General features: G+C 36.9%; 1 protein-coding gene across 1 annotated transcript in view; it reads right to left on the reverse strand.

The window, feature by feature from the left end:
- SMCHD1 (structural maintenance of chromosomes flexible hinge domain containing 1) overlaps positions 1 to 22,105 on the reverse strand; it is a gene marked incomplete at its 5' end in the record, with an annotated part of 126,878 nt that overhangs the window by 90,378 nt on the left and 14,395 nt on the right. Inside the window, 4 exons of the mRNA XM_010832731.1 lie at positions 1,087 to 1,206; positions 1,329 to 1,443; positions 19,302 to 19,432; positions 20,074 to 20,156. Of these exons, the coding sequence (XP_010831033.1) occupies positions 1,087 to 1,206; positions 1,329 to 1,443; positions 19,302 to 19,432; positions 20,074 to 20,156 (449 nt within the window). The remainder of the gene's footprint in view (positions 1 to 1,086; positions 1,207 to 1,328; positions 1,444 to 19,301; positions 19,433 to 20,073; positions 20,157 to 22,105) is intronic.

Genomic DNA, 22,105 nt, shown 5'->3' on the forward strand with positions numbered 1-22,105 from the left:
ACTGTAGAATCACAAAGAAAAGGGAAAAGAAAAATAAATACTGAATTTAAAAATACCTCCCAAATTGAGAACACTTACCCTAAAGCGGAATGAGTCCTTGCTTGGGGTACCTACCACTTAACTTGGTCAGAACCAATGCCCAGCCGGTCCACATTCATTAAAACTAGGACATGGCCTGAACCCAGCTGACTTAGCCCAAAGGCACTGTGTTTAAAAGGGAGTAAAACCATCCTGGGCCCCAGTCCACTTTCAGAGAATATCCATAGTTTGTGGGGGGAGGAAGGGATGTGCTTAAGGATAAGAATTTAAAACGTCTCTGCTTTTATTTTACTATGAGCCTGTATATTAAAAATTGCATGCATATGTATGCATATATGTACTATGTAAGTTGCTATACACATAAAAACTTACAAGGATAAAGATACACACTGAACTATTAGGAAAAGTGACTTTGAAATAAACACCATAAGTATTTATAAGTTCCAATTCCTTTTAAAGTTAGACTAGGAGAAAATTCAACTAAATATATCATAAGGACTTTTATCTGGCATTTGAGACTATTTTTATGTTCTTTACAAAAGTTACTTTAGACTCAAAAATTTTTTTAAGTTTTACTTTTAAAAAAGGTTTTAAAATTTGAAAATTTTAAAACGTTTCAAAGTTGAATGAGTAATACAACAAATACCATGTGCTCACCACGATTCAAATTTATTAACATTCCACTTATTAACATGAGAGTTTGAATGCAAATTTAATCACTGTTTTGTATTCTACTTCTGTGATTATTATACAACAAATACTTAAAAACTCAAACTCAGAGCAAGGAAACAGTTTATAATCTTATGAACAATTTCCAGGAAGCTGACTTGGCTTTATGAGAAAAGTTATTTTCTGAAGACTTCAGCCTAAGAAAGCACACAAATGATCACTTTTGCTATTCACAAAATTAAAATTAAAATTTAATTTGAAAATTCCATATTTTCAAGTTTTTAAAATAACATAAGTATCTTAGAAATTGAAAAAAAATGTTCTTGTCCCATCATCCATCCAAGGTATAAATTTACAATGAGTTAAAATGTACTGTACCTTTCTGTTTCTAATAAATCCGCTATATATTGCCTCTTTATTTTTCTCCCTCTTCTCAAAATCTTCTTTAGAAAGTAAAAGTTCATGAACATCCTGGGAGTCTGCAGGCTTACTTATCATCTGTTAAATATTAAAAAGATTACCTTTTAAATTCACAAAATTTAAAATGAATAATACAATTAGACAGTCAACTTCAAAATATTTTGACCAACTTTCACTTTTAAGAAATCTTTTTTACTTACTCTGGCTGACTGTCCAACAAAGAAAACAGCCTGCTTGCCCCCAACACCAAAATAGGAAATATCACTATTTAAACTGCGAGGTACTGGCAGTGGTCGAACATATCCTGAATGATCACTAAAATAAAACATTACATTAATGCAGTGTTATTAAACAAATGACTCAGGTGCTAATGAAAACTGTTTTAGCAGTTTTATTAAGAGTTAATAAAATGATCCCCAAGCCAGATAATACCCCTATTCAAATGTAAAAGAATCAGAGCCCAAAGCCAAAACAGCATCTAGTCCAAAGGCTCTCAAAGTTTGTTACCCAGGCCAGCTGCATCAGCAAACCTGGAAACTCTAAGAAATGCAAATTCTTGGGCTCACCCCCTCAAATCAGAAAATTTCAAATATCTGTAACTCTACAGTCTTCCCTTCAAAATCCTTTACTCATTCAAAACTCATTAAAATACTGTCTCATGACTAGTGGGAATTACAACAAAGAGATTCTCATTTCCATGTGCTTCTGCTCTGTCATGTCTGATTCTTTGTGACCCCATGGACTGCAGCCCACCATGCTCCTCTGTCCATGGAATTCTCCAGGCAAGAATACTGGAGTGGGTTGCCATGCCCTCCTCCAGGGGATCTTCCCAACCCAGGGATCAAACCCAGGTCTCCCGCACTGCAGGCAGATTCTTTACTGTCTGAGGCACCAGAGAAGCCCTCTCATTTCCAATGGATCACGACAAATGAAGAGCTGAGACTCAGCCTCTGATTGCAGCATAACACCACTGTGGAGAGCAGGCATCCCTGGTCTCTTGAATACAGGGAAGATCTCCACAGACAGTTTCCCAATATAAGACACCCACAAAACTAGGGTGAGGCTGGAACCGCAACACCAAGTGGAAAGGTCAGAGAACAGAGCTGGCACAGCTGGAAAGAACAGATACACAACAGAATAAAAAAAAAAAAAGAATGAAAAGTATCAAGTGGGACTAAAAACAAATAACTAAAAGATAATCTTACACAAGTTTAAATGCAGTTCAAGAAAGAGAGGAGAGAATGAAAAATAGCTGCAAATATTCTCAAATCACTAAAAGGCATAGATCCACAGATTCAGACCAAACGAGCCCAAACAGGAAACATAAAAAGAAATCCACCTCACAGTGAATACTAAAAACAAAACAGAATAACTAGAAAACACACTGAGAAGATAAATGGCTTCGCAGGCTTTGACAGCAACAGTGTAAGACGGTGGAATATTATCTCCAAAGGGCCAAGAGAAAATGTCAGTATAGAACTGTGAACTAGGGCTAAATAAAGAATTTTCAGACAAAAACCAAGGGAATTTACCATTAAGAGATTTGCTCTAAAGCAATGTTCCTACAAGCACAATCTGACACACAAGGGAATCATAATATTATCAGTACACAGGCTAATTTTTTAAATATATGTTAAAATTTTTTAATTCTTTGTTAGAAAAAATGTTGTATATAATTGGGGAATTCCAAGTCAGACTTGAAATACTGTACAACAGAAGTGTAACTCTGGGAACCTCCCTCGTGGTCCAGTGGTTGAGAGTCTACCTGCCAGTATGGGGGACACAGATCTGATCTGTAGTCCAGGAGGACTCCACACGCCAGAGGGCAACTAGGACTGTGTGCCACAACTACTGAAGCCCACAGGCCCTAGAACCTGTGCTCTCCAACCAAAGAAACCAATGCGAGCAGAAGCCCACGCATCACAAGGAGAGAGTGGCCCCCACTTGCTGAAACTACAGAAAGCCCATGTGCAGCAACAAAGACAAGCATAGTCACAAAAATAAATACCCAGAAAAACATCTACTTCTGCTTTACTGATTCTACCGAAGCCTTTGACTGTGTGGATCACAACAAACTGTGGACAATTCTTAAAGAGATGGGAATACCAAACCACCTGACCTGCCTCCTGAGAAATCTGTATGCAGGTCAAGAAGCAACAGTTAGAACTGGACATGGAACAACAGACTGGTTCCAAGTCAGGAAAGGAGTACATCAGGGTATATTGTCACCCTGCTTATTTAACTTATATGCAGAGTATATCATGATAAATCCTGGGCTGGATGAAGCACAAGCTGGAATGAAGATTACCAGGAGAAACATCAGTAACCTCAGATATGCAGAGGACACCACCCTTATGGCAGAAAGTGAAGAAGAACTAAAGAGTATCTTGACGAAAGTGAAAGAGAAGAGTGAAAAAGTTGGGTTAAAACTCAACATTCAGAAAACTAAGATCATGGCATCTGGTCTCATCACTTCATGGCAAATAGATGGGAAGCAATGGAAACAGTGAGACACTTTATTTTTGGGGGAGTTCCAAAATCACTGCAGATGATGACTGCAGCCATGAAATTAAAAGGCACTTGCTTCTTGGAAGAAAAGTTACGACCAACCTAGACAGCATATTAAAAAGCAGAGACATTACTTTGCCAACAAAGGCCCGCCTAGTCAAAGCTATGGTTGTTCCAGTAGTCATGTATGGATGTGAGAGTCGGACTATAAGTAAAGAAAGCCGAGCACCAAAGAACTGATGCTTTTGAACTGTGGTGTTGGAGAAGACTCTTGAGAGTCCCTTGGACTGCAAGGAGATCCTACCAGTCCATCCTAAAGGAAATCAGTCCTGAATATTCATTGGAAGGACTGATGCTGAAGCTGAAAGTCCAATCCTTTGGCCACATGATGTGAAGAACTGACTCATTTGAAAAGACCCTCATGCTGGGAAAGATTGAAGGTGGAAGGAGAAGGGGATGACAGAGGATGAGATGGTTGGACGGCATCACCGACTCAAGGGACCTGAGTTTGAGCAAGCTCCGCGACTTGGTGATGGACAGGGAGGCCTGGCATGCTGCAGTCCATGGGGTCGCAAAGAGTCAGACATGACTGAGCAACTGAACTGAACTGAAAACTTTGGGAAGGAAGTGATTAGAGATAAAGTACTCTAAATTCTTTAATATGGGAGAAGTGAGATACCTGAAGATAAATATGCATTTTTAAATTTCAAAGACAAGCAGGAAAGTAAACATATAAATTCTAAAATATTAAAAGAGAAAAAATGTAGAACAGTGTTTTCAAAAGCAACAACAAAAAGTTGCAACTACTTAAAAAAACAGAAATAATGGAATAAAAATATTTTAATTGGTATAAAGTTTTCACCTATGTATCAATTTTCAAAATAAAGACAACAATGACCAGGTCAAACAATATAATACTAGACCTACAAAACAAAGCACACAAACAATACCTCCGTTCACAAAATACAAAGCAACTGCCATACACAAACTCAATCTCCACATAACAAAACATAAACCTGCCCCCCCCCCGACAAAAAAACATGCATATATACAAACACTCCACACAATATACAAATAAACCACACAACATGTATGCACATTTACAGTGCTCCAGCACACACACACAATGTATATAACACCAACAATAAATAGAACATCTTAAAGAGAGAAAACAGACACCATATATTCTGAGAAACAGAGATAGAGAAAACAGACACCATATATTCTGAGAAACAGAGATAAGAATGACAACAGACTTTTCATTGTAAAGTACGCAAGTCAGTAGAAAACGGGAACAGCATTTCTAATGTACTGAAATTTTTTAGAAAGCAAAAGTGAAACTTGCTCAGTCATGTCCCACTCTTTGCAACCCTATGAACTACACAGTTCATGGAATTCTCCAGGCCAAAATAGTGGAGTGAGTCGCCTTTCCCCTCTTTAGGGGATCTTCCCAACCCAGGGATCGAACCCAGGTCTCCCACATTGCAGGCAGATTCTTTACCAGAGTCAACCTAAAATTCTATACTCAACGAATATTTCTTTAAAAGGGGGAAAGAGTAAGGAGAGATCCAGACTTTATCAAATATTCAAAAGCTGAAAAATGTACTGACAGCAATCTTGAATTACAAAAACTATTGAAAGACCTGCAGAAATGAAAATTATACTGTGAATTTAAACAAAGGAATGAAGACTACCGGAAATGGTAAATATGTGGGTAAACATAAACTGACTCAGGGACTCAAACTGATGCTTGTGTATGAATGTTTACAGCAATACTATTTACAATATGCAAAAAAAGGTGAAAACAAGACAACTGTCCTTTAACCTATGAATGGAAAAGACGTAGTATAGCTGCATAATTCAGCCGTAAAAAGAGATGAAGTTCTGATATAAGCTACAACACAGGTGAACCTTGAAAAAATTATGCTAAGTGAAATAAACCAAATAACAAAATGAAATAAACAAAATGATAAATATTGTATGATTCCTCTTAAATGAGGTACCAGGAACAGGCAAATTCACTGAGACAGAAAGTAGAACTGTGGTTATCAGCAGCTGGAGGGGTAGAGAATACAGAGTTACTACTTAATGGGTACAGAGTTTCAGTTTGGGGAACACAAAAAATTTGAAAATACATAATGGTTATGGTTGCAAAACACTGAATATAATTAATGTCAATGAATAACACACTTCAATGTAATGCTGTATTTTTACCACATTTTTAAGAAAATGCCTGTTACATAGAAACAGAGCAGAAAGTGGTTGACAGAGACTGGGGAGTGTGGGAAATAGAGTACAAACTTTCAGCAATAAGATGAATAAGGCCTGAGGAGCTAATGTATACAACACCGTAAGTACAGCCAATAACACTGTATTGTGTAACTGAAATCTGCTAAGAGAGCAGAACTGTGATAAATTAAAGATGTATACTATGAATCCTAATTACCAGGTAAACAACAGAATAACAGCTAATTAAGGAAATAATGGAGACACACATACACATAAACCCAATTTGAAATAAGGCAGAAAAAAGGGAAATGGGGGGTGGGGAAGATAAATAACAAAGATAGTAACCAAGCATACTGATAATCATATTAAATATAATTGGTCTAAAGAAAGTTAAAGTGAAAGTTGCTCAGTCGTGTCCACCTGTTTGCACCCTGTGGACTATAGAGTCCAAGGAATTCTCCAGGCCAGAATACTGGAATGGGTAGCCTTTCCCTTCTCCAGGGGATCTTCCCAACCCAGGGATCGAACCCAGGTCTCCTGCATTGCAGGCGGATTCTTTACCGGGCCACAAGGGACACCCAGTTGGTCTAGGCAGCTCCATTAAAGGGCAGAGATCATTAAATTTCAATATACAACTAAATGCTGCCTCAAAGCAATTCTTTAAATATAAAGAGACGGCAGACTAAAAGGTTGAAGAAAGAGTTATCAGTTTAGTACTAAGGAGAATGAACCTGTAGGAGATATATGAATATTAGACAAAGTTAATAAAACAGCTGGAGAAGGAAATAGCTACCCACTCCAGTATTCTGGCCTGGAGAATTCCAAGGACTGTATAGTCCATGGAGTCGTAAAGAGTCGGACACAACTGAGCAACTTTCACACACACGCAATAAGAGTAGCACCAGGAAATGAAGAACGAACAATGAAACAAATATGCAGGTAAATAAAACAGACTACTTTTCTCTGCTTGAGATTTTAAAATTACGTTAGACTACTGAAATAAAAGTAACACTGTGTGATGTAGTTCTCAATGTGTGCAGCGGTAACACTTAAAACTAAATAATCAATGGGAGACAGTTAAAATACGTAAATAATTTGGTGAAATTTCTGTAATTCACTTTAAGTGGCAAATGTCCAGTATTCCCTGGAGCAATCATTAAAAAATAAAGGATATATTCAAAAACACTATAAAGAAAATGGTATAGTAAAATATGTTCAAGTAAACCACAAAAAGGCCCAGAAAAGACAAATGCAAAACAAAGGGAACAAACAGAAAAGTTAAAACAGGACATATCTAAGTCCTAATGTATCAATAATTACAGTAAATTGGCAGACTGAATTTAAAAATGACCCAACCATATTCTGTCTATAAAAAACTCATTACAAACAAACATAATGATACAGGTATTTTAAAAGAAAATAGATATGAAAAGATATACCAAACATGAACCAAAAGAAAGCTGGAATGGCTAAAGTAGCACATACACTTCAGAGCTAGAAATTACAGGGACAGAGCAGCATTATGGAGGAGGGGTATGGCAACCCACTCTAGTATTCCTGCCTGGAGAATCCCCACGGACAGAGGTGCCTGGTGGGCTACAGACCATGGAGTCGCAAAGAGTAGGACACAACTGAGTGACTAAACACAGCATACAGCAGCATTATAAAATGATTACAGGGTCATTTCACAGAAAAGTTCTAACAATCCTAATTGTGCATACACAAAATAACCCAAGTTAAAGATACACAGAGCAAAAACTCAGAAAACTGAAAAGAGAAGATCAACAAACCTGCAAATAAGTGGAGTTCTTCAATACCCCTAAGTCACTGCTACACAGAAAATCAACAAGGAAAAGAAAGAACTGAACAGTATCATTCACTGATGGACTCATTGAAACTGACACAACACTACTCCCAACAACAGCAAAATACACATTCTTTTCAGGGACACAGAAAATTCACCAAAATATAGATCATATCCTACATTATAAAACAAATCTCAACAAATTTAAAAGAATTGAAACAATATAGAGCATGTTTTCTGACTATAAGTCAAACTAGAAAGGCAAGAAAATCTATTGGGAACATTTGGAAATTGAACAACACATTCCAAAAAAGATTCATGGATAAAAAAAGGAAGCTGCAAGGAAAACAAAAGTTACACTAAAATCAATGAAAGTGAAATTAAAGCATGTTAAAATTTGTGGGATACAGTAAAAGTAGTCCTGAGACGAAAATTTATAACACAAAATACTCAACTTAGAAAAGTAAAAAAAAAAAAGAATAAAACTCTTTTAAGATTCTACATCAAGATACTACCAAAAAAAGCATGTAAACCCAAAGTAAGAAGGGCATATATGATGATAAAGAGCAAAAATCAGAGAATTTGAAAACAGAAAACAAACCAAACACTGGCTCTTACAACATTACCAATAACTATATGCCAATAAAATTGAAAATTTAATGAAACAGAGTAATTTCTAATAAAAACAGAATGCACCAACACTAAATCAATAGTGGAAAGCCAAAATATACTTACAACCCTATAAAGAAGTCAAAGCAATAGTTAAAAATTCCTCCCACAAAAAACATACCAGACCCAAATGGTTTCCCAAGTGAGTTTTATCAAACTTTTATTAAGTGGTTTAAGGTATAAATTATAATTTATCACTTTGGAAAATAATTCACCACTACTTTGTAAGTTGGAACATTCATTTTTATAACCTACAAATTCCCTCCTAGGTATTCACCTAAAAGCTTATGTAGATCTGGACCAGGAAACATACATAACAGAACACTCCACACACAGTGCACGCGTAAGATAATACTGCCAGCAACTGCTAAGAACTGGGGGAGAAAGTCAAATGCCTACGGACTGGAGACTGGATAAATAGAATGAGATTTCTTTTTGGTGTACACAAAAGACTACATGGTTATGAAAATGAATGAACTACAGACCCACACAAATAAGAAATCTTAGTAATCTAATACTCAATGAAAATTCAAGTCCCTTGTAGGTCAGCATACAGTATGATTATGTTTTGTATTATCAAAAACAAGCAAAATTAGATATACACATTTTATTAATAAAAAAGGAAACAAAAACAATGCAAAATATTTGTTAACTTTGGTGGGGGAATAGGTAGAATAAGTGAGGAGGACACAGAAGTCACAGGAAATATTCTACTTATCAGATTGGGGGCAAATTCTGGTTATTCAGCTTATTAAATTTTTCAATAAATAAACTTTAAAAGTGCATGTCTTGAACTGATAAATTATCATAAATCAAGAATTATAGCTAATTAAATTCTATGAACATAATGTCTATTAAAAAAACAGTTAAATAGGTTCAAAGACTTTAATTACTGTAATAATACTTCTAGCAAATAAGCTGTAAATACCCTCCCCTAAACATTCTCCTTAAAACACATAAGGGAAAGTATATCAAAAGTTTGGGCTGTGGCAACTCAGAGATAAAACAATACATACTTAATCTGATTCAAAACTAAGGAATTCTGTTCACTGATTAGGAATGGACATTCATAATGACCAGGCAGTAAGCTTCCTTTTCCATTCATGAAAGCCCAATCTAAGCAAAAACCCTATGATAACAAATAAGGCCCAAAATAGTAATTTCCAGTAAGTTTTAGACTTGTGTAAACACAAGTCCAGAAAATTCCTATGCCCACACTCAAGGGAAATATAAATCTCCCTTCATGAAGAGAAATACAAGCATAAATACAATTCAAGACCTTAAGAAACAATTTTGCATCACAGAAGTAGTAAAGTTGCCTCCTTCAAAATAAACTTATATCACAGTCTAAAAGAATCTCAGAAAATATCTCACTCTTATTCTTTTTTTTTTTTTAAATCACGTTTTCCTTTTAATAAGGCTTTTTACTCAAAAGTGTAGCTTTGAAAATCTCTAGCTTGTTGCGACAACCAGAGAAGCCGGAGCGGCCTCGCCTGAACACAGCCGGTGCCCTCACGGGTGCTCCGAGCTGGGGTGGAGGGCGAACGCACCGCTTCACAATCAGAGCCAACGCAGAAATTCAGGGGCAGGATACACATGTCCTACTTTGATTCCAGGAGGGAGGACAAGTTCTTAGCACAGTAAAACAAAACACAAAGTAAACAAATCTTCAGAAATCACTAGATGTGTGTGTGTGTGTTTGTGTGTGTGTGTGACTCTTATTCTTGATTCAATGTAAGAGGACACATTATCTTTGTGAAACAGAAGTTATTTGTTAGAAAAGAGAAGCAAAATCTTTATGAAACCACATCATAAAAATTGTAGAAAGAAAGAAAAAGGAATAGAAGAGATCAAATTAGTAAAAAGAAACAAAACAATCCAAGTGATTGGCAGGAAATATGGTAAAGTGACTATATGTATGTACATTTATATCTATCTCAAATCTACCAGAAGGAAAAAAAAAAAAATCAGATTCAATGAAGACATATTCATCTTCAACAAAAGTGACAAATGGCCACATATCCCTGAGCCTGTGAGACACAATGGAAATAACCAAATCAAAGTAGGGTGGCTACATGTTACATTCTCAGTCTCTAAATTCAAGTAAATACAAGTATCTACTTGAAAGATCATCTTCATTGCAGAAAAATACTGAAGACAAAGGAGCTTTTTCTTTAGGAAAAATCAGGGAAAATCCTGTCAGAAGGCCATCTCTACAACCTAATAATGGCATGGGAAGTGAGCCACGTGGCATGCTATTTTTTCCCAAAAATGGCTGACTGAGTTGAGAGAGTTTCAATTACTGAGCAAGTTGATGGTGCAGAAAGTAGCACTGATCCAATACATACCTGAATTATGGCCACCCAGTGACCTAACTAATGTCACCTTTCCTTCTTCCACAAAACAGATTAAATGAAAAAACAATAATACAACAATGTCCTTAGGTATCTAACTTAACTTATAAGGAAGGCAATGACTATAACAGTGCCTCATTCATGAGCAAATTTCCTATATCCAGGTACTGTTCTATATCTTAGGGGTTTGGATTACACAAGTGTACTACACGCTCATCAAAACCCAGTTAACTGAATGATCACTTCCAGAATGGCACATTAAGAACCTATGAAAATCCACTTTGTTAAAAGCAAAAACAATACGTGAAAAAATTGTCAAAATCAACTTTTTCAAAACTCCAAATATTTACGTCTTACCAATAATCCAAGGAGTGGTTATTTAAGACACATCGATGAGTCTTTGGTGAAAACTGCTAGCTCTGGTACGTGTTCACATACCCTATCCCATTCCCCTCTCACCAGCTCTAGAGAAGCCTTGAAAACCAACAGCCTTGCAGTCATGGTGAAAACTGACAGCCTAGGAGTTGCTGGAATAAGTTTGGAATTTCCCAGAAGTTCCTTCCCCATAGAACTGCCATTACTGGATCTGACAGTTCCCTAGAAACCTCCACTTGCAGGGTCTGTCTTTATTTGACCTAACTCAGAATTTGCTCAGTGTGAAATGCATTTTCCCTGGGTCATTTGTCAGAAACAATCAGTGGCAGATGTTTATCATCATAGCTGACTGAGGCAATGAAAACAGTTGGAAAAAAACACAGATCTGTCCCAAAACTTAGAAGGAAAAGCTGGAGAATGGGAGGTCAATAGTGGTTTTGAAAAGCTCCAACACATTCACGAGAATCAAGAAGATCACACTCCTGTTCAGGACTGTATTCATACTCAAGAAAGTACTGAAAAGGCCCTAATCTCTCATTTCTGGCTGACTTTGATATTCAGTGCAAGCAAGAGTTACAAGCTAAGGCAGAGCCGTCAACTTCCTGTAGGAACATTAAAAACATAGCCCATGTGCACACAGAACCCCTTGGCAAGAGCTGGAAGACTCAGTGGTTCCAGACACTTAAGAAAAATGTCTGATCATCAACTGACCATTAGATTAACTGAGCACAGACTTCAGAGGCAACACAATATAAAGAATACAGGTTTTACCGAATTAGTCTAGGGAAGTCACTACATAAACAACAAAAAGACAAAAGGAACAATAAGTTGTGGGTATGCGTGCGAGTTAGTCGCTCAGTCCTGTCTGACTTTTTGCAACCCCACAGACTGTAGCCCGCCAGGCTTCTCTGTCCATGAGATTCTCCAGGCAAGAATACTGGAGAAGATTGCCATTCCCTTCTCCAGGGGATCTTCCTGATCCAGGAACTGAACCCAAGTCTCCCGCATTGCACGCAGATTCTTTATTGTTTGAGCTACAGAGAAGTTCTAATAAACCCTGGGAAGGGAGATTAATTTGATTTCCAGATCTGCCACACTACATTATTTAAAATGTCCTGTTCTAAACAGAAAGCTATGTGCCACACCAAGAAATATTAAAATCAGACCTAAACACAGGAGAAACAGCTCTCAGTAGAAACTGTCCCAGAGAAAGCCCAAGTCTTAACTAGACTTACCAGACTAAGATTTAAGTCAGCTATTTTATAACAAATGCTGGAGAGGATGTAGAGAAAAGGCAACCCTTCTACACTGGTGGTGGGAATGTCACTTAGTGCAGTCACTATGGAAAACATGATGGCACTTCCTCAAAAAACTAAAAACAGAGCTGACATATGATCTGGCAATCCTACTCCTGAGCATATATCTGGACAAAAATATACATGCACCCCTATGTTCACAGCAGCACTACTCAGAATAGTCAAGACATAGAAACAACCTAAATACCCACTGACAAAGGAATGGATGACAAAGGTATGGTACGTATATGCAACGGAATACTACTCAGACATAAAAAGAATGAAACAATGCCATTTGCAACAAGATGAATGAAACCTAGAGATTACCACACTAATTGAAGTCAGAAAAGAGAAAGACAAATACTATATGATATCACCGATATGCGGAATCTAAAATATGACACAAATGAACATTTATGAAACAGAACAGGCTCAAAGACATAGAGCACCGACTTGTAATTGCCAAGGGTGGACAGTGGGAGAGGGATGGAGCGGGAGTTTGCAGTTAGCAGATGCAAACCAGTATATGTAAGATGGATAAACAAGGTCCTACTGTATAGCACAGGGAACTATATTCAGTATTCTGTGATAAACCATAATGGAAAATAATTGTTTTTAAAAAAGAATATATATATATATATATGTATGTATGTATAAATGAATCACTTTGCTGTACAGTAGAAATTAACACAGCATTGTAAATCAACTATATTTCAATTTTTAAAAATTTAAAAATAAATCAGCTATTTTAAATACATTCAGTGAACTAATAAATTATTTCTAATGAAGTAAAAAAAGTAAGAAAACAGTATTTCACCAAATACAGACTATTAGTAGAAACAGAAACTACAAAGAACCAAATGAATTCTGGAATTAAAAAAAAAGAAAAACTCAAAAGAAATTTCAATAGGTGACTCATGAACACATATGAACAGGCAGAAGAAAGAATCAGTGAACTTAAAGACAGGTTGACTGAAATTATTTAGTCTAAGAAATGAAACAAAGATGAACCACATAAGGACAGGAGAGGAAGAATATTTGAGTAATGGCCAAAAACTCCCCCAATTTGATGAAAATCTTCATCTAGACCTCCAAGAAGTTCAACAAACACCAAATATAATGAACTTAAAAACCAGACATACCACAATCAAAGTATCAAAAGCCAGAGAAAAAAAGAGAACTTTGAAAGTGAAAGAGAGAGGTGAATAATCACATACAAGGGATACTCAAGATTAAAAGCTGATTGCTCATCAGAAACTATGGAATCAGAAGACAGTAGGTTAACATATTCGAAGTATTGCCAGGAAAAGACTGTCAACCAAGAATTCTTTATTCAGGACAAGTAGCCTTCAAAACTGAAGGAGAAATTAAGATATTGACATATAAAATCTGAGGGAATATGTCATTAGCACATCTGCTATGAAACAGCTACTAAAGAAGAGTCTGCTGAACGAACTGAAAAGACTTCAGAAAGTAATCTGAATACAAGAAAAAATAAAGAATAAAGTAGAGGTAACTATATAAATAGAAAAGGACAGTGTATTTTTTACAACTCTCCACCAACCTGATTTAAAAAACAGCTGTTTAAAGCACTGACTATAAAACTGTATTGACAGGGTTATAATGTATAATGATGTCATTTATATGAAAATAATAATACAAAGGAGAGGGGAATGAAGTTATATAGAAACAAAGTTTTTGTGCATTATTGATATTAAACTGGCATTTATCCAAAGTGGACTGTTTAAAATGTTAACTGAAATCACTAAGAAACACAAGTGAAATATAGATTAACAACTATCCAAAGTATATCAGTGATTGTAATGAGAGGCAGAATTGACTATAAATGGGTACAGGGTTTCTTTTGGAGTAATGAAAACGTTCAGAATTAGTTGTGATGGCTGCACAACTTTGGTATTAATTATATGACCATAAAAATATGACCATTTAATGAAGATACACTTAAGACAGATGGGTAAAATTTCAAGGTAAATTTTACTTCAGAAGAAAAAATTAAATTCTACATAATGATATCAATACTTGACTCAGCAGGAGAAAAGTTTACTGGTATCTGTAATTTACTTTGAACTGAACCAAAAAATAAGTTGACCTGGACTTCCCTGGTTGTTAGTGGATGAGAATCCATCTGCCAAAGAAGGGGACACAAGTATGATCGTTGCTCTGGGACGGTTCCACATGCTGTGGGGCAAATAAGCCCATAAGCCACAACTATGGGGCCATCTGCTACAACTACTGAGGCCCCCTCACTGCAACTACTGAAGTCTGTGTACCTAGAGCCAGTGCTCTGCAACAAGAGAAGCCACTGCTCTCACACCTAGAGAAAGCCCACACATTGGCAACAAAGAGCCAGCACAGTCAAAAATAATTTAGTAATTTTTTTAAAGTTTTAAAGTCTATCAGGTTTTTTTTAATGACCTAAAGGTTAGCCAGCAAATCTGACAAACTCAGCGGTGGCCACAGGACTGGGAAAAGTCAGTTTTCATTCCAATCCCAAAGAAAGGTAATGCCAAAGAATGCTCAAACTACCACACAACTGCACTCATCTCACACGCTAGCAAAGTAATCCTCAAAATTCTCCAAGCCAGGCTTCAGCAATACGTGAACTGTGAACTTGCAGATATTCAAGCTGGTTTTAGAAAAGGCAGAACAACCAGAGATCAAATTGCCAACATCCGCTGGATCATCGAAAAAGAAAGAGTTCCAGAAAAACATCTGTTTCTGCTTTACTGACTATGCCAAAGCCTTTGTGTGGATCACAATAAACTGTGGAAAATTCTGAAAGAGATGGGAATACGAGACCATCTGACCTGCCTCCTGAGAAATCTGTATGCAGGTCAAGAAGCAACAGTTAGAATTGGACATGGAACAGCAGACTCGTCCCAAATAGGAAAAGGAGTACGTCAAGGCTGTACATTGTCACCCTGCTTATTTAACTTCTATGTGGAGTATAGCATGATAAATGCTGGGCTGGAAGAAGCACAAGCTGGAATCAAGATTGCCAGGAGAAAGATCAACAACCTCAGATATGCAGATGACACCACCCTTATGGCAGAAAGTGAAGAGGAACTAAAGAGTCTCTTGATGAAAGTGCAAGAGAAGAGTGAAAGAGATGGCTTAAAGTGCAACATTCAGAAAACTAAGATCATGGCATCTGGTCTCATCACTTCATGGCAGATAGATGGGGAAGCAATGGAAACAGTGAGACACTTTATTTTTGGGGGCTCCAAAATTACTGCAGATGGTGACTGCAGCCATGAAATTAGAAGACACTTGCTCCTTGGAAGAAAAGCTATGACCAACCTAGACAGCATATTAAAAAGCAGAGACATTACTTTGCCAACAAAGGCCAGTCTAGTCAAAGCTATGGATCTTCCAATAGTTGCGTGTGGATGTGAAAGTTGGACTATAAAGAAAGCTGAGTGCCAAAGAATTGATGCATTTGAACTGTGGTGTTGGAAAAGACTCTTGAGAGTCCCTTGGACAGCAAGGAGATCCAACCAGTCCATCCTAAAGGAAAGCAGTCCTGAATATTCATTGGAAGTACTGATGCTGAAGCTGAAACTTCAATACTTTGGCCACATGATGCAAAGAACTGACTCACTGGAAAAGACCCTGATGCTGGGAAAGACTGAAGGCGGGAGGAGAAGGGGATAACAGAGGATGAGATGGTTGGATGGTATCACTGACTCAATGGACATGAGTTTGAGCAAGCTCCAGGAGTTGATCATGGGGACAGTGCGGCCTGGCGTGCTGCACTCCATGGGCTCACAGAGTCAGACACAACTGAGAGACTGAACTAAACTGAAAGGTTAGTGGAATAAAAAGAGATGTGGTAAAGCTTAGTATGAATATGTTGTGTATTGACTACAGAATTTCAACTTTTCTGTATGTTTGAAAATATTTATAAAATGTTGAGGGAACGAATAGTGTTCAGGAAACACTCAGATCCAGAGGGCAGACTGTTCTACAACTAGCCTGAACTCTATTTAAAAAAAAAAAAAAAAGACTTCATGAAAGACAAATATGGGGAATTATAGAATAAAGGAGACATGAAAGACATGGCAAAGGGAAATCTGAATATGGACATTATAATAGCTATTTTGAATCACTGAAAAATGTGTTGAGTGTAATAATGAAATTATGGCTATCTATGAGAACATAACTGTGAAGGAAATACATGGTACAGTACTAAGCAGTAAAATATCATCGAGTTTACAACTTACAAATGATTTAGAAAGAGAAACTGTGTGTTCTGTGTACATGCATGTGTACACCCATACATACATAAACAGAAGATTACAAATGTGGCAAAATGTTAACATAAATCTAGGTGAAGGATACAGGAGTAGTACAACTGATTTTCTGACTTATTGCTGGCTTTTTATTTGACATGTTTTTATTTGATATGTTTTTACAACATATTTATTAATCTGAAATTTTTCAAAATAAAAGAGAGGAAAGGGTTGTACCAAAGTGAATGAGACTTATAAAGAATATTGTCAAAATAGAACTCTCAACTCATCCCCCCCTACTGTCCTCTTCAAAATGCTCTAAGTACATTGGTCTTCTTTTTGTCTCTCAAATGAAACAAGGTGATCACAGTTTCAGGGTCTTTGTCTTTGCTGATGTCCTTCTACTTGGAATGCTCTTCCCCTAGATTTTCACTTTGGGTGTTTCTTTTCTAATCATTCCAGCCTCAAGTGAAATGTAACCTCAAAGAGGTCACTTCTCCTTATCACTTCACCTAAAGAAGACAGCCATCAGGCTCTAACATGTTACTTGATATTTTCTTATCGATAACTGAAGGGCTTATATATTTTTTGGTTTACTTTAGGCTTTTCCTCTACTACAACATAAACTATAGTCAAGACAGTCAGCTGCTTTGTATTTTTAGGCTATCCTTCCTTTTCTTCCATAGCCTATTCCCTATATACGAACATCCTTATATCCAGTAAAAAAAAAAAAAAAAAACAACTTAACTGGAAGCAGTAAAACAACTGATCATTTTTTTCTATAGGAGTAGAAGTTAGAGAAGAGCAGGGGAGGAGGGTTACAACTCACACTAACAGAAACTGGACTGAGTTAAGGGACTGATGGTACTGGATTCAAATACAGTATGAGTACATGACAGCTGTAAGAACAATTGTGTTTCTGGATGCAATATCCATAAAGCTAGGATCAGACCCAGCAACAGGTAGATTTCTTCCAAAAATTAAAATTTCCCTAATATTTGAATTAGGTTTAAAAGTTTGTGCTGTGCTAAAATCTAAAGAAATTTTAACAAACTGTAGGCTCCACTTCTTTCAACTCTTCCACTTGATTTAACTAACATTTTTCTGACCCTTTGCCCCAATCTGCCATCTGTCCTCCTTTCATTTCTACCGAATATTTCTATCTTACGCTAAATTCTATCTTTAGACTACAAAAGATCACTGTCTTCTTTATGGCTATTTTATAAATCCTTGAAGTGGCATGTACTCATGAAAATGGTGAAGAACAACAGTTGGAGAAAAATCTGAGGCCAAGAATGAGAAGGAATAGCTACCATGCTGCTGCTAAGTTACTTCAGTTGTGTCTGACTCTGTGCGACCCCATAGGTGGCAGCCCACCAGGCTCCCCCGTCCCTGGGATTCTCCAGGCAAGAATACTGGAGTGGGTTGCCATTTCCTTCTCCAATGCATGAAAGTAAAAAGTGAAAGTGAAGTTGCTCAGTAGTGTCCGACTCCTAGCGACCCCATGGACTGCAGCCTACAAGGCTCCTCTGTCCATGGGATTTTCCAGGCAAGAGTACTAGAGTGGGTTGCCATTGCCTTCTCCGAATAGCTACCATGATAGCTTGTATTTACTGACTGCTTATCATTATTTGCCAGGCTCTGAGGATTTTACATGCACTAACTCATTTGGTTTTCACAAAACCTTAGGCGGTATTATCCCCATTTTACAGATACATAAACTGAGATAGAAGTAAAGTACCTTGACCAGTGTCATACAACTAATAAAGCTAGAATTCAGACGAGGCCAAATGATCCCAGAGCCCTTGCTTTTTACTTACTGCCTCTCATCATGGCACTGGAAGGCTTTACAAAGTTGATGAAAATTCTGAGTGCTGAAATCTCAGAAATGAGAAGGCAAATGCATTAACTATATTAATTTTACACATTATTGAGACAGATCCTTAAACTTGGGTGACTTTCCTTGACACAACTAAGAGCAAAGGAAATACGACATGAATAAATACTAACTTCTTAATAAGAATGTTAACAGATTCTCCCCAAGTGTGTTTCCTAAATTATAAAACATAGCTTATACATCAATCCCACAGTGAGTCATGCCTCTAAGTAGAATTCAACTATCTCAAGGAGCTAAATCTTTATATCCCTGACAGCTTTGAGTATACATTGTTTCCTTTATGACATTCTCATTCAGGATATTTTCTACAAACATATTCCCATACAAAACTCTTGACTAGACTCTACTCCCTAACAGCTGTGAACGTTTTGTAAAGCAGAGCCCTGAAAGAGCCACAGTAAGCTCCAGAGAACTACATGTGGTTCCCTTGGACATTTTGCACGAGGTATCAGGTGATTTCTAAAGCCCACTTAAAAAACATTCTACTGCTCTAGACACTATACAGCTTTCTTCAAACTTAAGTTATTAAGAAAAGGGGGAAAACTCCACAGTAGGCAACATATCAACATAACTCCTACACACTTCAGGAAATGCAGAAAAAATCATTCAATGGAGGGTACAATATGATTTATGCAGTTTTGACTTTTTAAGTATTGACCTTAAAAACTATTTTACTATAAAACTCTAAATAAATATGCTGACAATGTATATAACTAAAGAAATAGAAGAGTTCTTCTCCTTATTAAAATACCCAGCTGCCCATAAAAAAAGTGAGTAAGGTTCTCTAACCTTTCAAAGTCACCTTGCCTTGTAAATTTTGACAACCTATACACGGCCCAGTTGTTAAGCTGTTTAGAGGTCATTCCTCTTCCATTATCTATCACTGCAACGGCAGGTTTTCCTTGTGTTTCATCAAAATGCTATGAAATAAGTTCAAAAAGACAGGAAAAGTTGTATCAATATTAAAAACATGAAAAGTTCAATATAAAAAATGTGATTCATTGGGCTCACTCATACATTGCTGGAGAAGTGTATATTAATATAATTTTCTAAAAGGCACTCCAGCTGTATGAATCAAAGGCCTTAGAATTCTTCATGTCCTTTAACCTAGAAATTCCATTTTTCAGAATGTAGCTTGAGGACTAATCAGAGATGTGTACAAAGATCTATAAGGGTGTTCCTGCTACCAGCACTGCTTACAATGGCAAAAACAAAGGGAAACAAATCTAAATGTTCAACAGCCACAGACTGATTACATAATTTATATTAGTCAATAAATCAAATTGCATCAGTGGTGTATTACATTGCAGAATAGCCATAATATGGCAATGTTTACAATCTACTTCTAAGGGAAAATAGAAGATCACAAACAAAATGTACACTATAATCACACATACATGTATACATATATCCATAGGAAAAGGGCAAGTGAAAAAATTTTAATGAAGAGACATCAGACAATTATTTCTACTTTTAGTTTATATTTTAATTTTTTTCCAATAAACCTGCAGTACTTCCATAAAAACACAAGTTAATTTGATTTAGAGTATTATTCTCTTACCAATTTGATCTGTATTCTTCTAACACCATTGTTACGAGAAGTAGCAGACAATGAATTGTCAATTAATTCTGCAAGAGCAAATGCTGGAAGAGAGTGAGAAAACATTACTGCTTAAGTTCTCCCTCCTAAATACTTCATATAAAAGTTCAAAGTAGAAGGAATTCTGAAGTACCTTAAGCCATCACTTTTATTTTCCAAAGAGCTAAAATTAAAGTATTATCCTGATCCTAATGACACAAACATAGTAAGGCATCATCAATCACCACCAGCATAAAAAAGCAGTTACCAACCAGTACTTGTATGGCACTACACAGCATGAGTGAGCCAGCCATGATTCCTGGCTTCAAGGAGTTTATAATCTAAAGACAGACATACACACATGAGAGACAAACAGAAGACCATAACCATAAAATCAAATAGTAGTCTGTGGTACATACTTACATCATGCACAAGTCAAACTAAGCACATTTAGGGATATGGGACAAATATAAAAGTGTCTATTAAGGGCTGATTTAAATATAGGTATCTTGCAACACCAACTTGTGAAATGGCAGAATGTATCTGCTTAACTGACACAAAACTGCTCTTAATTTCCTACTATACAACCAGCCTGACCTTCAGTTTATCAGTGGCTCAGCACTATTTCTAACATTCTCCTTTCGGCAGGGTCAGTATCCAAACTACTTCCCACTTTTATCTCCTTAATTAAAAGGGTGAGCATACTAAATTAATGTCTCTTTCACTTAAGCATAACTTAGGCTGTAATTAACCCACAAAGTAGCATTCCAGCAAGCACTTCCAAACGCTAAACATGTAGGGGATGGCTCCGTTTATAAACTAGCTGGAAAGTAGTCATCACAAATCAGGTATGTATAAAGATCTAGTGAAGGGTATTAACTAGAAAATGGAAAAGTAGGGACACTGTAGGAAATGGGAAGAAAAAGAGTTAAGGGAAATTTCAAAGGAAAACATGAGTAGAATTTAGTATCTGATTAGATATAAAAGGAGAAAGAAAAAGAAATCCAAGGTGGCTTTGAGTGCTTGTTCTAGAAGACTGGAAAAACGGTCCTCTTTTTCCGTAAAGGGAAAATTCAGACGAAGGACAGAAAAATTCAGTTTTAGGTGTGATGCCCGACCACTGTATCAAGCTCAATAATGAGTAGAGGTGATGTACAGGGAGCTTGAACAGACCACACTTTATAGAGAGTAAAACTGTGGCTATCTTAGTTACTTCTGCAAAATAAGGTCATTACCTTCATGTTAGCTAACACACAGGATTAAGGATCAAATGAGAAAATGCTCACAAAGTGCTTGACACAGTGCCTGGCTCTGCAGCTGAGAGCAGTAACAACAGCAGTCAAGGTAAGGATGTACAAGAAGAATTAGTCCCGAGAATATTCAGTCATTTGTAACAATTAAAAAAAAAAAACCTGAAATAACCTGAATGTCTAGTAACAGCAGTGTGTGTGTGGGTGTCTGTGCGCTAAGTTGCTTCAGTCATGGAAGACACTTTGAGATCCCATGGACTATAAACCGCCAGGTTCCTCTGTCCCTAGGACTCTCCAGGCAAGAATACTGGAGTGGGTTGCCGTACCAGAGGATCCTCCCGACCCAGTGACTGAACCCATGTCTCTTACATCTCCTGCACCAGCAGGCAGGTTCTTTACCACTAGCGCCACGTGGGTCTCCTGCATTGCAGGCAGATTCTTTACCTTCTGAGCCATCAGGGAAGTCCCAACAACAATTGTATATAGTGTTCAAATAAATTATGTTATCTAAATACTGTGTAAGCCCTAAAATAAATATATATTGACATACATATTAAAGATGTTCATTACATTTTAAATTAAAAGGTTGGTTAAAAAAGAATGCATCAGGAATTCCCTGGCAGTCCAGTAGTTTGGACTCTGGGCTTTCACTGTCAAGGGCCTGAGTTCAATCCCTGGTCGGGGAACTAAGATCCTGTAAGCTACGTGGCACAACAAAAGGAAAAAAAAAAGTATGCACCATATAATACCAAAAAAAAAAAAAG

The sequence above is a fragment of the Bison bison genome, unplaced genomic scaffold, assembly GCF_000754665.1.
Source record: "Bison bison bison isolate TAMUID 2011002044 unplaced genomic scaffold, Bison_UMD1.0 scf7180017862158, whole genome shotgun sequence".
Classification (NCBI taxonomy): Eukaryota; Metazoa; Chordata; class Mammalia; order Artiodactyla; family Bovidae; genus Bison; species Bison bison.